General features: G+C 43.8%; 1 protein-coding gene across 1 annotated transcript in view; it reads right to left on the bottom strand.

Annotated features, from left to right (window-relative positions):
- The window catches only part of foxp1b (forkhead box P1b), a 69,556-nt gene extending 51,666 nt beyond the window's left edge, over positions 1–17,890 (bottom strand). The window contains exon 1 of the mRNA XM_068741934.1: positions 17,732–17,890. Coding sequence (XP_068598035.1) covers positions 17,732–17,890 — 159 coding nt within the window. The remainder of the gene's footprint in view (positions 1–17,731) is intronic.
- Between the last annotated feature and the right edge of the window lie 202 nt (positions 17,891–18,092).

Here is an 18,092-nt window from a genome sequence, read left to right as displayed (position 1 = left end):
CAGGAGGTGCAAAGGGGAGTTTAAACAACGCCCCATCTTGGCGGTGCCGGCGCTTGGAGCCTGGTACAGAGCGCCCCCCCCCTTCTCTGCCTCCATCACCACGCCGGCGAGGTCAGCTCAGCTATGCGGGTCTGACAGCTTCCGTTTGCTGTGTGCCCGCCGTTTGTTTGGATTCCTCAGCCCCGCTTAGCCAACAGCTTAACAACAGACGGCCAAAGAAGGCCGCCATTGAGAAAGTCACACGGAGGAAGGTACACAAGCTGCAAGACAAAACACACACAAGCACGCACATGCTAATGACATGGATTGTCAAGAGTTGCACATGCTGCAAATGGGGACAAACAGCGAATGGGGGTTTTTTTTTTTGCTTGCTGCAAACATGCATTTCGTTTGCACACAATAATGCATGCAGAGGATGCCATCGAGCAGCCCGAGCAAACGCACGCCGTCGTCTGATTGCCACTTCTGAAGACGATTCAATAACCGAGAGCGTTTTCACATACCGCCATTATTAAATGAACAGTGTGTTTATTACCGCTTTAGTGCGGTGTAAACTCCTAAACACCCTCCCGGAGTACAAGAGGAGCTGTCATCTAAATATTGTTTCTCTCACGAGTCGCTCTTCCACCTCAATTATGCCTTTCAACCTCATAAGCTCAGTATGATAAAGCGGCAGTAAAAATCATTCACATTAATACTCCATTGTGCATCTGCTGCTAAAGGTAATTAAAGAAGTAAATGACTCATAAGAAGAGACATATTAGGCGCAAAATGAAAGGCGACTGGGCTGCCTCATGAAAATATGTACCATTAAGATACTGCATTTTCATATTGAGGTAATCAGCTCCACTAGCCTGATGCTGATTTAATCCACTCCAGTGGAAAGTCTATCAGCGCACAGCCGCGTGTCACCGTCGCTCCTATATCTCCCCGCCAAGAGCCAGGCGCTCGGCTTTAGCATCGCCTGCGAATGGCTCCACTAAAGAAGGGAGGTCATACAACAGTGGAATCAGTTGGAGAGGCACTCAATGCTAAGGTGTCATTTAGAGGCTGGTGGAGAAAAAGGGAGGAAAAAAAAAAAGCATGAGAATGAGAGGAGGATAAAATGAGCTAAGAGAGTAAAAGAAGAAGAAAGAAAAAAACAATCTGGGAACAATGCGGCGGGCGGATCTCAGCAGCCCGTCTTTCCCTGACCTTATCTTTTTTGTTCTGAGCATATGATGCCCCGGGATGCCCACCAGTGAATATGGCGATAAAATCCGTCAAGTTGATAAAGTGGGAGGAAAAGAGCAGAGGCATGCCAACTGTGCTGGGTGCTTAGCTGGACTGCTAGAAAACACGCGCTCCTCCCTATTGCATCTTTGTTAGAAGTGTTGCATCACTTGTGCTGTGCTTGGGAAAACGGGGCCTTCAAAAAGCCCAGTGTGAGACCTAGAATACTGCGAGCACATTTTATCATGCGTGAAAGATATTGTTTAGAATGGGAAGATCTGTCTGGTCTGGTCTCATAGATGGAGGACTCAACATTATTGATGCACTTGAGACATGCAGGATATGGCCAGTAAAACCCCTAATCTTCCAATTTAGTTGTGGTGAATATAGATGAATGTAGTCTGTACGCCGCTACAGAGGAGCGATCAGACATTCGCCACAATTACAGAGCCTCGCAGCGCTTTTTCTTTTATTGGGGGGGTCTGCGTGGACATCCTGTGTCTTTAGCTGACCAATCGCTATGGATGAAGAAGTAACTCATCCAGATGAGCAATCCCTCTAATCCGTAAAACAGACAACAAAAGCGATGCTGCCCAAAGCCAACTTCGACTGCCGTCTCCACGATGAATAAGAGATGACATCTGGCCAAAGAGCACGAGTATCCTTCTCAAAGTGATGCCATTAAGACACTGATCCCAAACTCTCTTTTCAAGCGGTTTGGATTTCATTTTCTTTATCTTGCATTTTACAACCACAAAGTGGGCCTTAATGGCGAGGCTCTCTGTGGTTTCCGATGGTGCATCTTCAACCACTGCTTTTAACCGTCCTGACCTGAGACCTAAGGCATCGCGGGCTACCGAATTCCCCGTGTGTGTGTGTGTGTGTGTGTGTTTGTGTGATCCTCCGAAGGAGAGGATTTTCTATATATCACAGGCCAGTCCAATTGGCTATGGATTGAGTTGCAGCGGAGAGGGACAGCTCCCTGGGAATAGCAGTGTCTCTGTTGAAGTCATTCCAAGATGAGTAATATGATCCCAATGCAGTCAGGAATAAAGAAAGGGAAGAGGAAAAGGGGCTCTGGCCATAAAGAGGGGTAATCTCCAGCCGGGTCAGACATATCACCTGTCACACCAGCCTGTAATGTATTACCGTCTCAAGCAGATGATCTGACACATGAACGGGCCCTCACCTTATTGAGGGTCCAAAACTGGTTTTGTTTGAAGATTATTGTTCAATATTTTCTTGACAAAGGAAGAAAGAGTTGAAGTATAATATGGGAAATCAAAGGTTTAGGCTGTCTGACGCTGAGAAAGATGCAAACGGAGGTTCTCTGAATGTCAGGTGAATCTCTCCGTAAAGTTATGTTGGGAACTGAAGAATCCCACAGCCTTAAACTGCACATTTGAGTAAAGTACATTTAAAGAACCCAAGTTAAAAGAAAAAGTTGCTTTTAAATCTGACTCGAAAAGGGAAGCTTCTTCAGTCTGTGCTGGACTGAAGGTGGATTGACTCATGATTGGATTGGGAAAGAATTCCGATGATAGTGTGGGAACGCTTAGCGCTGTAAAAAAGATCTCGTGTTTCACTGAAGGAAGTTCAATGAACGGAATGATCAGCCGTTATTGGAGAATCAATGGAGATTTACAGGAACGCAACTGGTGACAGTTGGTATTTGTTCAGCACGGCGCATCCAAATCCAGATGTGGATGCGATTACTCAAAATGTTTAACGGCTGAATCTACCGACCACCGGAGATAGAAACACTCCATCACAGATGCTTAAGATTAATTTCAGCATTCACATTCGCAATCCCAATTTACAAATCCTCCTTCATCGCGGCCCTTTCCTCGAGTGTTTATGGACTAACAAGTCATGAAAAAGTCCTTTGAGTGTAAGCACTTCTCCAAACCACCTCCAGCTTAATTAACATTCAGGGAGAGCGGCGTGGAGACAGAACCGGCCAATCTGCTTGAGCCACCTTAAGCTTCGGGCACCGGGACCTGCTGGCTTTAATAAATGTTTGAGGAAAAGATGATCACAATTAAGTTACGCACTAAGCATGAGAGGTTTACACAAACACGTGATGGAAATATTAAGAATATGCAACAATATAACAAAATAGATGAAAAACCAGGGCTGCAGAGAAAAAGGAAGAAAAAAAACCTGATGCAACTTGAAAGCAATTTAAAATAAAGCAATTGGGTGAATAATTTGCCCAGATGTTGGATTTTCATTGATGACTGAACATCGCATATATGCAATAAATCACCACCGCCCCCGTGTTTTTTCAGAGAGAGGTACTTAGTGGCGGCTGGCGTGAATAAGAGGGGGAAAAAAAGTCAAATGCAGGTAGCAGAAGTAGCCCAAACAACAAGCTCTGCAGGAACCAAGGGCATGTGGGCTATAGAGCTGCTGGGGCGGTGGGCGGGGGGATGACAGACTGCTGTTCAACTCCATTAGCTGCTATGTTAGAGGGGTGCATCTAGCAGCACACGACCTGTGAAGAATCTTAGATCTCACTCTATCTTGAAATGGGGATTGCTGCATTAATTCTAGGAAACTGTAATCTCTCAAGCAAATCAAATTACTCTCATTAAGCGCAAGAAGAAAACTGCCTCTGTGATAAGTATGTATAAAAAGTATTTATTACCAATAATCACCTCTTTAATATGAGCTGGCGTGCAATGGCTTTTATTTTTGCTGATTAAGTTTAAAAATGGGGAAACAAGGAAGGGCAAACGCCCGCAGATGCATACACATGGCATTCACACACACACACACACACCCACACACCCACACACCCGTGCAAACACAGACACAGTAATACACACCTCATGGAGTTTATGAGAGTGGTTGATACAGTGATTAAAGGGGAGGGTAGAGGGATACAGAGCTTGAGGGCCTTGGAGAGGACGTGCCTCACCTAGTCATAAAAACACACCTCTGTCTTTAAGCCGGCACCAGAATCGCTCTCAGTGGGTTCACTGGGAGGTGAATCGCTGAAGAATTTACATGCAAAGTAGCACATGTCATCACCCCACACAGCGTGCTTGCACACAGAGCGTCGCGCCGCAACTTGCCACGCGTGCACTGTCCGCCACACATCCGCGGCGGCGCTGACGGTCCGACCCGGAGCGGGGGGGCTCTTCGGATAAAGTTGTGGCGGCTACAAACTATTCAACCAAACAGTATGTTTAATTTCTGCATGTACGGTTGTTTAAACGGTACATTTGCGGGCGTGATGACTCCTTTGGGAGATGAAGGCGTTGCGCTTCTTCCAGGATGTGACGCCTTTCTACAGAACTCAAGCTGCCAACTGTAATTGCCCTGCTCGTAAACGGAGGAGACAGAGCTCTCCTTTTCTCGGATTTGATTCTTTGTTCACGCAACCAATTAATTACCTCTGGGAAAAAAAAAAAAAGTTAACAAAAACACATCAAAGCGGGCGATAAAAACAATTTGCTGCCACTAAAATCAATTAGGACTGTGGGTCAGCGGGTCATTCATTTACTGGTTCAGCATAATTACCTGTTTTTCTTTCCCTCATTTACTCCTTTATTCATCTGGGACACAGATGTCCCCGCAAACCAAAAGAGCAGGGTTTTTTTTTTGTCATTATTCAAATTAAACACCAATTCCTGAGAGAAAAGGTCTGTCAAACGACGACGCTGCAAATCTAATACGCTCCAAAACAAACTTCCCCGCAGCCAAATGAGGGAGTTCTGTCGGGTTTCAGCCTGCATACTGTAAATTTCACAATCAAGTACTAAATATATAAATAAACACAAAAAATAACACAGTGAAAGAAAGAAGAAATGCAAACTCGAGTTAGTGGAATATGAATTGCGATGAAAATATGCTGGAGCATCCGCACCTACGCCTCCATCTGACGAGTGCTTGGCAAGAGGACAGGTTACAGCAATACTGTTGCCCCGTGGCTACGAATTACTGCCGGTGCTCCTTTGACTGTCTATCAAAAAGGCTGCCTCCATTCCCATCCGTCCCGTCGGCTGTGATTCATAGTGGGAATAAACGGGAGGTGTGACAAAGAGAAGGAGGATCATGGCCGACTACAGATGTTTCCCTTCTTTTGAAAAAAGTGGTTAAGGCATCTATAAACTGTGTTGCTCCAGCGTAAAGTATAGAAAGTGTTGGTCTTTATAACAGACAGGGGCACTTAACATGTGCAACACATAAAGGCAGACTCAGTCTGCCTGCAGAATATCACATTAACACTTTGTAAACATCCACCCATAAAGATCATTATTTTGATTGCGTGATTCTGGTGAGGCTTTTCCTCTCCTTTTCAACATCTGGTTAAAATATGGGGCAAGTGCTGCCTTCCTGGCTCGCAATCAGTTGGTTAAAGTAGACTGCACGAACACGCACACACACACACACACACACACACGTACGTATAAACAGAGTGGTGAACAACTTTCATTTTTCCCCACTCAGTTTACCATTTTATTTTTTACTCTGTGGCGAGTCAGCGAAAAGCAAAGATCTGTGGCTCCCCACAACACACCTGCCAGCAAGCGATCCTTTTCTCTGCGGCCAAATGGGATGCCGGGATGTGCCAGGACATGCAGCTGCAGCGAGAACATTTAGCTAAGATCATCCAACAGGCAGGGCAATTCGGAGTTACAAACACTCACATTTGGATGAAACATTTTTTTTTTTTTTTAAATCCTCAAAATGCACCAATATATTTTTTGTGTGTCTGGTTGTGCAGCAGGCCAGCCAGACAAAGAGAAGTCTTGATAGCAGCACACAGCAGAGGGGGCTGTGATAATTGACCAAGATGCTGCTACTACCGAGGCCCCTAACCCCTCACCCCCAAATCCCAGCGGGCGCAGATTTCAATTTAACACTGGACCCGACCAGAAAAGTACATCTCTGACACTTTTACATTAGAAGCACAGCTTTCTGCTGATTAAAAATCTTCCCTAGCCTCCCATCCCATTCTCCCGCCGTATGGCGAGAGGTAATGCGAGAGGGGTGTCCATCCAGCACCCCCCCCCCCCCCCCCCCCAACGGGCACACTTCCCTCCAAATCAACCACAAATAACTCACAGCCTCCTGAGCCTATCTTGATTTCCCTCCAGAAGATAAGAACACCATTTATGGTTTTCATTGAGCTCGAGTGCAAAGACAGAGAGCACGAAATTACTCTCAGATTGAGATAAATATGCCACAAATCCCTAATTCAATCCGACCTCGATGGCGGTGACGTTTTGAGGAGAGGACAATATCAAGAAAGAACGTGCTGTGAAACTGGAGTCTGTTGGTGCGATACCGGCTGGGGACCAAATCAAATTGAGAGGAAAAACAAATTGAAACTTGAGTCAGAATTCCCTTTGGGGAAGGCAGAGCGCCGGTACAGTATGTCTCAGTATCAAATATGGAGTGTGTATCCTCTCTAGCTGTGACGCAAATGGATTTGTGAGAGAATGGACTAAATGTGCATCACGTTTTGAGCTCTTAGACATTCATGGGGCAAAGAAGAGCTGAAAATGAATGGACAAGATGCAGAGCAGTACAAGTGATGCCGGTGTTGAGGGGCTGGGAGTATTTACTGATGTGGTTATCTTGTCCTGTGACAAGGCAGGACCACTCAATCAGCCAGCGGTGACCAGGCTCGAGCATTACACTCACATCCCGGTACATCTGGGGAGGAGGCGTCAGCAGCAGCAGCACCCCCCCCCCCCCCCCCCCACGTGCAACAGATAACTGAGATGAAGATGATATCGCTGAGAAGAGAGCAAAATGATGTAGACAGCACAGGGAGAAACAGAAGGACATAAAGGGAGACGAGGGTGAGAGCTGAAGGTGGAACGTTCCCCGAAGGATCGGGTTCTTAAAGGCAAAGCCTCTCAGCTGGAAAGCAAGGAGATAACACACTGGTACATTTTAATAAGAAGCGTGCGTCTCGAAACACTCCCTTTTACCAGATCAAAGAGCCGAGCATTTATATGCTGAAGACAGTCTCACATTAATTATCAAGAACGTACATTTAGAAATAAACGCTCCTCTGTCCAGCAAAGGTCCACACAAATAAAAAACACAATTCTTGCAGAGTCCAACTGACATTTCTAGCCACTCCTTTATAAAAAAAAAAGAAATCTGCCATGTATATGTTATTAAAATGTTAGAGAAATTTGCATTTCGCAATGAGGAAAAATAAATAGTGTTGAGTGTGCAGATAAGAGCTCGGTAATTAGCAGTAGGCATTGCAGTAGAGGAAAGCATTTGAAGAACAAACCTGGACTCGTTTGCTTCTTTCCCTGTTGCCCTACAGATATTTTACATTATTCAATCCAAAATACAATCTTTCTGATTCTAACTTTTCTTTTGCATGTTAATGTTTAATAGGAGCCCTCGGCTATCTGTGGTCACAATTATTAGATATCCGCAGAGAGGAATTGAAAAATTAATCATACTCTCAGTTTTGTATTTCTCTGCTCTATTGGAAACGGCTCTGAGAGCTGCGGTTTCTTCCTCGTCACCATCTCTGTCTGAACAGGAACAATCCACAGCAGAGACAGACGATAATTAACCGAGCATTTAAACACAATGTTGGTTTGGTGTGACTAATTATTTACCAGCATTTTTTAGTTCCTATAATTATACAAATTATCAGTAATCTGATACAACGAACACTGATTTTGAACCAAGACACGCACAAAATGTTTCTAAAAACTAGAGATGGTACGACCTCGACAACCCCCTGCCACACACACAAAAAAAAATCAGACACTATAGTGATGCCATTTTAAGCCGTTCATATCATTTTTAGAGTCACAGCCTGGGCAGCAGTGATTGGATAGTGGGTATCGCGCTCCCACCCATTCAGTCGAGCGGATCGGTTGTAAGGTGGGCTCAGCTGTCAATCACGATGTCATACGCCCCCTTTCAAAAGATGAAATGACTAATTAAATCCAAGTCGAGCAGAAAAAATTAACTCTTGCACACATACTAGGAGAAGAACAGATGTCATTATGAGAGAAAATTATTTGATGTCTACTTCTGAGTCGAGTAAGCAGGATGGGTTAACGAGCTATCCTGCAGCCAGCCACCAGGGGGTGATCACAACATTTTGGCGCCATTTTTAGGGAGCTGGCATGTTACCCACCTCCTAACAAGCCAATGTACTACAATTTAATCAAACCTACTTAATTGGAATTTAAGACAATTTTTAAGATACTTGCTGTTTTCATTTTCTTCTACTTTGTACTCAAAGTATAAAATATTTAGTAGGTAACTTGTTTTGCTTCAGCCATGCATACAGCTACCATAAGTTAGCAAGGTGATTATGTGTCTAAAATATAAAACCATGTAGCATGAGGGGCGGGGGGGCAGGGGGGTGGGGTTCATCTGACAGCATGTTGTGTCAGAAAGCAGGTAGATATCTGTTGTTTGGCTTTGAGCGCATGTTATAAAACAAATTAACGCTTTCAACTTTACATAATAGGATATGCATATTTACTGGAAACAGATGCAAATACAAAACCGCCTGGACCGGGGTTCTTATTCGGTTTCAAATCAATAGAACTCAAATACCAATGCATTGGACCGGTGGGTTTTTTCTATCACATTATTGATTTTATATCCGTGTTCACATTTTTATTGTTTGGATTTTCTGTATTACTCTACTGTTTTTATTATGTACACTGTAAAGCGACTTTGAGTTCTCAGAAAAGCGCTATATAAATAAAATGTATTATTATTATTATTATTACATGCTAATAAGAGGACAAAAACAGCAGGATTCACTACAGCTAGTTTTTCCAAGACACATATATTACATGTTAAGATAGTATCACTATTATTATTATTATTGATGACCAATAATACAAGTGATGATGTCATGTCAAAGATGAAGGAACAGCAAAATCAAAAATATAAATTGAGACCAGCATCAAAGAAGGGATGTCGCTGAGTTCGTATACCGAGACGCTGCATTGTTGCCAAAATAAATATTTTCAAATAGAAATATGTGCCAGGTTTTTTTTCTTCAGCGTATCAACATTTTTATATAAGTATTATATATATATTTACCACGGCATCTGAGATACATTATATCATGTTTGAGAGCGAGACGGGTGATGGATCGTATGTGCTCTCCATCTGCCTCCCGCCGCACTCATGTTGGACTTACTCAATTTCCTGCACCGTGCTTCAATCCCAGCCCCCCAGCCCTATCCCATCCCACCCAAAGACATACACAAAGACATGCACACAGAGCCCCCAGACAGAAAGCACCCCCTCCCCAACAACTCTTTCTTTAACATCTGCCCAGAAGCAGCACTGCTGCCTTTTGTCCACTCACTGTCTCCTAAGGCATGTCATCCAGCTCTAATCAAGCAGAAAATGGTCATAAATATTTCTTTCTGCTAGATTTCACATTCACATTTCACGCAGAGACATTATATTCAACCCCCCACCCCCGCCCTCCCCAACCTCCAGGGAGTACCTAATGCAAAAAACAGTTACTTATATTCAAGGCTCATGTTCCTTCAGTCAAACAGCACATATTCCTAATTTGCAGGGAAGGAAAAACAAGAAAAAAAGGCAGAGAGGAGGAGGAGGGGAAAAAGGAGAAGGGGGAAGACATAAAGGGCTGTCTTATTTCCGTGCCTTTTAGTGGCTAGTACTTTCACAGCCATCCCATTACATCATGCCAAAGACTGTAAACAAGCAAATAACAACAGCGCATCGTCTGGAGTTCTCTCCATCGCCGACTGGGGAGGAAAAAACATTGGTTTTTACTGTCCATTTAAATAATATATACCTTTTTTTTTCTCTGCAGACAAAAGGGTTGCATGAGGATATGTATGAACCATTGTCTCTGGCTCGGCCAAGTATTTATGGCACATGCCATTCACTGGATGTGGAGGTGCCGTCACGGTTATTTATGACTGGGCGCCCCATCATGGCACATCATTCTGTAAATGGTATACAGCTCCTCACCAGTGAATACCGACCGGTGCCATTTTTCTTCCAAATAGAGGCCACGTTACTGCTGAACATGCAAGGTGGGCTGTTATGAATCACCGATACACACTTTGATGGGTGAATAGATGTCATGTAATCAAATTTACTCTAAGAGACCCATGCATGGTGTGGCTGTCCATGCATATTTACTTCAATGGGGGCTCCTCATCACCTTCAATTTATCATATTCTTCCCTGTGAGCCAAAAGCAGAGCTGCCACTATTCTGAATACGCAGAACAGATATTTATACAGATGTTTCATTGCTAATAAACAGCTGCATGGGATTTAATGGGGGGTTCGTTTATTATGTGTATGTAACATGTCAACATTATTACTTACTAAATCCTTTTTGCCTTTATCTACCAGACCAACACAGCTCTGCAAAACAAAGCAAGTAAACAAAAACACACAAGTTATTTCATGAGCAAAAATAAATATGTTGTTTTATAATAAATAAAATGGGGAATCAAAATAAGTGTACATTTTTTTAAAAGTGCTGATTTCCTCCATTTATTTCCTCCTTTCAAAACGCTCATGTTTAACTTTGACTCCTTTAAGATGCTCTGGGGAACGATAATTGAATTCTGCATGCTAAACTGAAGCAGGTGACAAACAGGCATTCTGCTACCATCGCCTGGTTCCTCTTAGAACCTCAGTGCTCCCCACTCAGTCATCCAGCGTGGCCAGATCAGCGACGTCTACTGCGTCAAGAAATTATGAATAAGATATTAAAGGTAGCATCACGACAGGGCTTTCACATTAGCCTTGTGGCGAAGTGAAGGTCACACCCTCTATGCACACATGAATGTGGCTCACATTTGTCGTGTATGCACATTCTCACACATTTACCTAAGCATACACAGATGCTTACACACTCACAAACACACACACACACACACACACACGCTGCATGCACAGTCTCTCAGGCATCTCTGCCTCACATTTGCGCCCGAAACCACACTCTGCAACGAGGACCAGGGCGTATTGAAACAAATAAGTGTTTTAAGAGAGAGACGGTCCCAGTTTCAATTTCAATAGCTCATTTAACCCTTATCTGCCCAAATCCTTGGGGTCCATTCTATGTTAATTGGATCTACATTGCACTAGCATTGGGGGTGTTAACAAGCACAGCCTATGAATATTAATTACCCTGAAGTTTTCTGCACAGGAAAGACTTCACTGATACATATTAATTCTATGAAGTTTTTTAAAGTAGCGTTCTCATTAAAAATGAATAGGCCCTGCATTTGAATGTTTTCCCAAGAGGAATTACGCATCCTTAAGTCTATCCCTAATAAATTGGGTCAGATGGGCTATCCTTAAAGAATAGCTTCTCCTTAAAATGGCATTATTATTCAAAGGCGTGTAAACATTCATTTGGCTGAAGAAGAAGAAGGTTTTGGTTGAAACGGCTATTAAAGCCAGTCATGTCTGAGCGTGTACTTTCTCAACCACTTGGTCTCCTGAGGCGCTGTTAAAACGGTTACTTATTTACAACACTAAACACACAAGTTGTTCAGCTAAACAGTGCAAAATCACCCTGTGTGCCTGTGTGTGTGTGTGTGTGTGTGTGCGCATGTGTGGTTATTTGTGTGTTAATGTGGGACACAGAGGCAGTCGTTGGGACTACTTTAAATAAAACATGGAGGATGCATTAGTCCTCTGACTCCGAGCCGTTTAATTCTAAACCGATGCAGACGTGTTTCCCTGTCAGACCCCTGCTTGAGGTTTAAAGTTGCTCACTTCACACGAACATGCAGGTCGTGGTCATAAAAGATGATCCAGGCACCGCACAGTAAGAGACCGCTTCACTTCACTCAGGGATAAGATGTTAAGATGTTGTTACTATTGAATGATAAGGTTGCTGGTCGTTACTACAACCTGATTCATGGTGAGCTAAATGATTAGAAATGCGCTCGAACGAAGCTGAATTCTGTCCTAGTACAGGTATTTTCTCTCCACCATGAGCCGGTGATGTTCTCACACCAGCTTTTCCCCCAAAGGCAGTTCAGAATGGATGAATCTAAAATGTTGGCTTGTTTTTTTTGGGTGGGCAGAGTAAATGGGATGTTTCCTGGAATTATGAAATATGTCTGACATGTTGAGACACAGGGCTCGCACTGAAAATAAAAGTCTCCAACACCGGTCACTATGAAGACTCCCGGCTGTAACTGAAACGGACGAGAGATTTGGGAGTCATATTAGTGAATTATTTTATATTTCAGAGCAACAAATGAAGAATCAGGAAGAATCTAAAGAATTACAGGGGGGATACAGGAAACAAAAGAATGAATTGTCTTTTATCTCACAAACAATTCTTTTGATCATTCACAGCTTGGTTTTTTTCTTCTTACAGATCAGCGCTAAGCTGCCTCAAGTGAGGTCACACGAGTAAAAAAAAAAGGCGGAGCTTATTGGACCTCTTGTCTCCTTGTGGCTTATTTAGCCGCTGCTAGCATAATACACCCTAATCCCCTCACTTTTAGGAAAAATGAAGATGGCAGGTTTTGACAAGAAAGAAGTGAGAAATAAAAAAAAAAAGGTGATAACGGGCTGTTTACACTCACCTCCTAGCAGGTGGTGACTATCCTGATTCTCCATAAGTATATTAATCACGTTGCAGGAAGGCATGTCGACACACATTGTTGATTTTAGTTTGTGCTGGAATGTGCTGGAAACTAAAAGGTGAGATCAGTGTGTGTGTGTGTGTCTGTTCTGATTATGAAAATTGTCAAACAACTCTTGTGATCCCTACCTGCTGCCCACGTAAGCAGGATGTGTAAACAAGGATGTCGGCCTGCGCAACAATCTCGGCGTATGACACATGCAACCTGTGCTTTGACCGGGGAGCGCCGGCTGAAGATAGACTCAACAAAACGGACGAGTTCATGGCCTGACTGTCTTTGGAAGGCATGCAAAAGACAAGCGGTGAGGTCCCGGTTGGTTTTAGGCACCCAAAACCTCACAAACAAAACCTGAGAGACAAAGGGATTTGGAAAAAATGCATAAAACTTCAGGACAAAAAAAAAGAAGAGTAAAATTACTTTTTAAGCGAAGGATGCTTACGCCTGGGAAAAACAAGAACAATCCTTATATTTTCTGACATACAAGCTGCTTTTTCCTCCTTTTTTCGCGACATAGCAGCACATCGCTGTTCAATTTTCACTTCCATCTGTGTGATTATTAATCAGATCACACATCAATTGCCTGAACCAGCAAAGAAATTCAGCCTGTAATAAAACTGTCATGTGCTGTGGTATAAAGACAGATGTTGCCAGTTGTGTGATAACATAATTAAAATGTTCTGTGAGGGATTCCACAAAATTATTCAAATTGGAAGAGCACTATCATTTTACCAATAAAGCAATTTAAGGCAATATGCAATGTCATAACACTGATGTTATCCTCGCCGCCCAGATTTTCCAATAAGTTGGAATCTGTGCTCGGCCTCCTGTGATAATATGAAAAGCATAGATGAAGAAACCTGAGAGCTCAAAGGGAGATGGAGGAGTGTGCAAAACAACGCGGTGTGGACTTGCATCTTTTCCCTGTGGTCCTCCGGATGGATGCATTCAGACAAACTCTCTGTGTGCATGAGCAGCAGACCCACACTCCTAGATGATGCATCACAGTTGTTGGTCAAAATGCACCCAGGGCAAAGAGGCCTTTATTGCACATACTCCGATATTCAGCGCTGCTCTACGCAGATGTAGGATTCTGCAGCAGAGCGAATAAAGACAGGAATTCAATTTAGAAGTGTTGTTTCTGATAAGGCTCCTACCCTCCCTCTGTGACAGAGCGCATGTCGATTACCAGAGACGCACAAAATCAGAGGTCTGAGGCTACAAACGTTTGCTGACCTCGCGTTAACTCTTTCAGTCCAGGCCATCAGACCATAATGGAACTTGGCTACGAGAAGCCAGCAGACCCTGGACTATATTCTCTAGTCTCTCTATATCTGTGGTTCTTTGGTTGTGCATCATGATGTTTACTGTAATAGTGACGCTCATCACTTAGCTTTACCCGATGCTCTGCAGCATAAGGTGCGAAGCTCCTCCTCCTCCGGGGACCTGGTAAGAGTCGCATTACGTACGCTTTGGGCACGGTGAAGGTGTAAAAAGCTCTATATAAGTGCAGTCCATTACCATTAAAAAGACACGATATTCATTTAATTTAATTAACACTCTACAGTTGAACTGAATTCCACAGTGAAAGGATCACACGCGTGGTTAAACATGTGAGAATCTGGGGGGCACACATATACCATGAAGTGTGTGTGTGGAGCACAATGTCCTGGAGCCAGCAACTGCAATGCTAATACCAAGCCTCCTAATTGTCGTTGTTTTCATTCGACTACAGCAAATGCACAACACGACTTCCTGTTGCAAAATCATTGAAATCACAAATCGGTTTATTGCAAAACAAACCGTTTTGCAATAAACCGTTGTGTTTGTTGTTGTTTTTTCTCTCTCCTAAAGTATCTCCACTTCCTCATGTGGATAAACGTTTAAACCGCAACTTCTGCTGCACAAACAAAAACACAGAGAAAACAAGCACACCCGTGGTCTGGGGGGGGAGGGGGGTGCACGGATAAGAGATTCTATATTCGTGTGGATGCCACCTTTTATCTGCACAAACAATGGAACGACAAACATTTATAAGGGCTCATAACTCCAGCTATCACAACGTGGCTTTGAGCTCATCGGAAAACAATTCTGCTAAATTTCCTCGGCGTTTGAAGACGATGCTTTTCTTAGAGTATTTGACTCACTAATAGAGATGCTTAAATCAAGCTTATGGTCCACTTCCCCCCAAATCTGACTAGTCTACAAGATGAATTCCCCTGTCAGAATCAAACAGATTACAATTATTTCATCCCCCATCTTTATTAATGAGGACTGTCTTTCACAGTTATGCTCCCTAATAAGAATAAATGATATGCCACTGCAAGGTTTGTTGTTCCCACTCACTCAGGGGATTCTCAGACATTTGCACTTTGAGACTGAGACAATTTTAGATTGATTTTTGCAACACCTAAAGGATGTTGGATGTTGTGGAGAACAAAGAATGCAGAAGAAGAAAAACCTCTGTGTGTCAGTTTGATGCGTATTAGTCCGAGTCACAAGTAAAACTTAAAAGGGAGGCTGTGACAAGCCGCAAAAAAGTTATCAAGTAATTGAGCGCAGATCTTAATACCCTGGGGACAATTAGCATGGTTCATGGTCCACGAGTGAAAATCCTGGGTTAGTCTAATGGGAGAATAAAACGACAGCCAGCCTGCCCGGTAACAATGCTGGAAAGCAGCTCGTCAAAGTAAAGAGTGCGACAGCTCGTCCTTCTGCCCCATCCGTGAGCCATTTATCACACAAGTACAGCCCCCCCCCCCCCCCCCCCACTCTGTTCCAACTCCAACCACAGGAGATAGAAATTAACCACTGGTTCAAAGCCCATGCTGCGCAAAACGCCTGCTATTTACCACACAGAAGGCAGAGTGCAAAAAAAGGCAACAATAACACATAGAATTTGGAAGGGAGGGCGTTTCTTGTTTTCCTTCCTTTAAACTCGGGACAGATCCTGGAGAATAACACCGGTTCTTCCTGGATGGCTAGAAAACAGGACCGCACTCGGACGTCTGGCTCCGTTCTACGGACGGCCTTTACTTCCATCCCTCCACGGTGCCAAGTACACATTCACGGCACTCCGCTCCCTCTCTCCACTGTGTCAATTCATCAAAGTTGCAACCCAGTTGTCTCGGCAGAGTGAATCAGAATGTGCCCCTGGCAAAGAATGAAGGAGAAGTCCACAGGAGTTAAGTGTCAGCGCAACTGTTTACTCAACTGTGGCCTACAGTTATTGAAATTTTAGCCATGGTTTTGTGTGACTACTGCAGTAATGAATTCAGTATGGCTGTGATTTTCTCACTGATGACATGCTCATTTTAAGATTGAAAAAAAGATGGGTGGGAGAAGGGGGGGGGGGGGGGGGTCTGGATATGGGTGAGTGGAGATGAGGAGCAAACTAAAATCTCCTAAAGCTGGAGACTAACAACGTGACAAATCAAGTGCTGACACACTCCTAATTACTGATATGCTTATACTGCTTCTCTGGTATTTATTCCAGTACCCCCCCCCCCCCCCCCCCCGCCCTTTATTCCTTGAAAATATGATAAACAGAAGCAGATAATAACATAAAACATCACATCTGGCCTGTGTTGTATGTTTGGCCCTATCTCTACTCGATAATTAAATCGAGCTTAGGCATAAGGGAACAATTAAAATATATCATCACAATACAAAACAATCGTGCATAAGGTCATATTACAATCGAGTGACATAAGCACGGTTAGCGGTGCACTTTAAGTGTGTTTTTCTTAAGGTAATAAAACGGATGTATCCCTGCAACAATCTAGGTATTATGTCAGGAGTTTTCCCAAATGTGCCCAAACAAGAACATTTATGTTTTTGCAACAGGATGCTGGAAAAATGAAAAACATAAATTACGACGGATACATGTTAAATTATGGAAAACAACTATGGGATTTAAACCTTTAGGTCCCGAAAATGTATATGCAAAATTTCAGTAGTTTCTGCCCGGGGATTTACGGGAAGATGAAGGCACTTGCGTGCGATGATGACCCTTTGGCGACGGTTTGATCCAAAATATTTCACACCTCCTTTTGTCAAAATGAGATATAAACTGAATCTGCCATTTATCATCAGCTCTGGTGGCAGAATTGCGTGGCTGTGTTAGAATAGCAGCGTTACTTCCTGATCATCGCGTTATAAGATTATAAATGATAACTCTGAATTACTGGTAAGCTCTGTAGGCCTCAACCCCCCCCCCCCCTCCCAGCGTTGTTACCCTCTCTGTGCAAGCTGATGGATGTGCCGGGACAACAGACAGAGGCGAGGATGCCTGTGCATCATCACCAAACAGCTCCTGACAACAACTCTGGTTGTCCTGTCGGATAGACCGAGATAGCAGAAGACACGCTGATCTTTCCGATGCCGCTTCCTTGGGAAACGCTGTCTTGTGCCACACATAACGCTGACACCAACAGAAAGAGCTTGTCTCTTTGCCTCAATTCAGGAGACGGCGAGAATGTTTTGGGCTTTGTTGACAATGTCCCGTGCATTTCCGCACTTCGGAGGGTAGCATTAGCTGTGAGTGTGAGGTCTGTTTACATCGAGTAAGGCGTGTCGCCGTTTCCTGGCTGTCTACGAAATCCTGCGGCACCTACATACTTAAAGTGCGTTCCAACGCCGCGATAAATATTTGACGGACATGCAGATGCTGCATGCTAAGATAAACTCCGCCCGCAGACAAACATAATCACAGAGAGAGCACTTCTACTTCTTTAAAAATTCAAAAAGGGCCTCAATATACATAAATAATAATAATAATGTGTTTATGAACCAGAGGAATTAAATATTAAGAGGCACTTTGAGAGGGAGGTCGAGGGCACGCCGGTGATGGAGCGCCGCAGACCGAGGGCAGGTGAGAAAGGGAAACCCGGTGTACCTGGTGATGCTGAAGATGCAGCAGGTCGGCTCCCGTCACCTCCACCAATGGCGCGGCACTCTCGGGCCGCCCCTCCCTGGAGCCACGCTCTATGCTCGCCCCTCCATTGTGAGTGGCTGATCCGTTGCTCGTCGCCTCCATCCCAGATTCTTGCATCATGATTTAAAAACCTGGGATAACAGAATGAGTTGGGAGAGAAGCAGCTGTTAAAACACAGGGATGAGGTTGCATTTTAACTCTGGGCCAAACTATAAACATCTGTGACACCCTTCCCACACAATTACACTTTTATTGCAGGTTTCCCCTGTAGGTTTGTGCGTGTTTGTTTACTTGGAGCATATGCAATGAGGTGAATGCACAT

The sequence above is a fragment of the Brachionichthys hirsutus genome, chromosome 8 (assembly GCF_040956055.1).
Source record: "Brachionichthys hirsutus isolate HB-005 chromosome 8, CSIRO-AGI_Bhir_v1, whole genome shotgun sequence".
Taxonomy (NCBI): Eukaryota; Metazoa; Chordata; class Actinopteri; order Lophiiformes; family Brachionichthyidae; genus Brachionichthys; species Brachionichthys hirsutus.
This window is presented reverse-complemented; position numbering and strand designations above follow the sequence as displayed.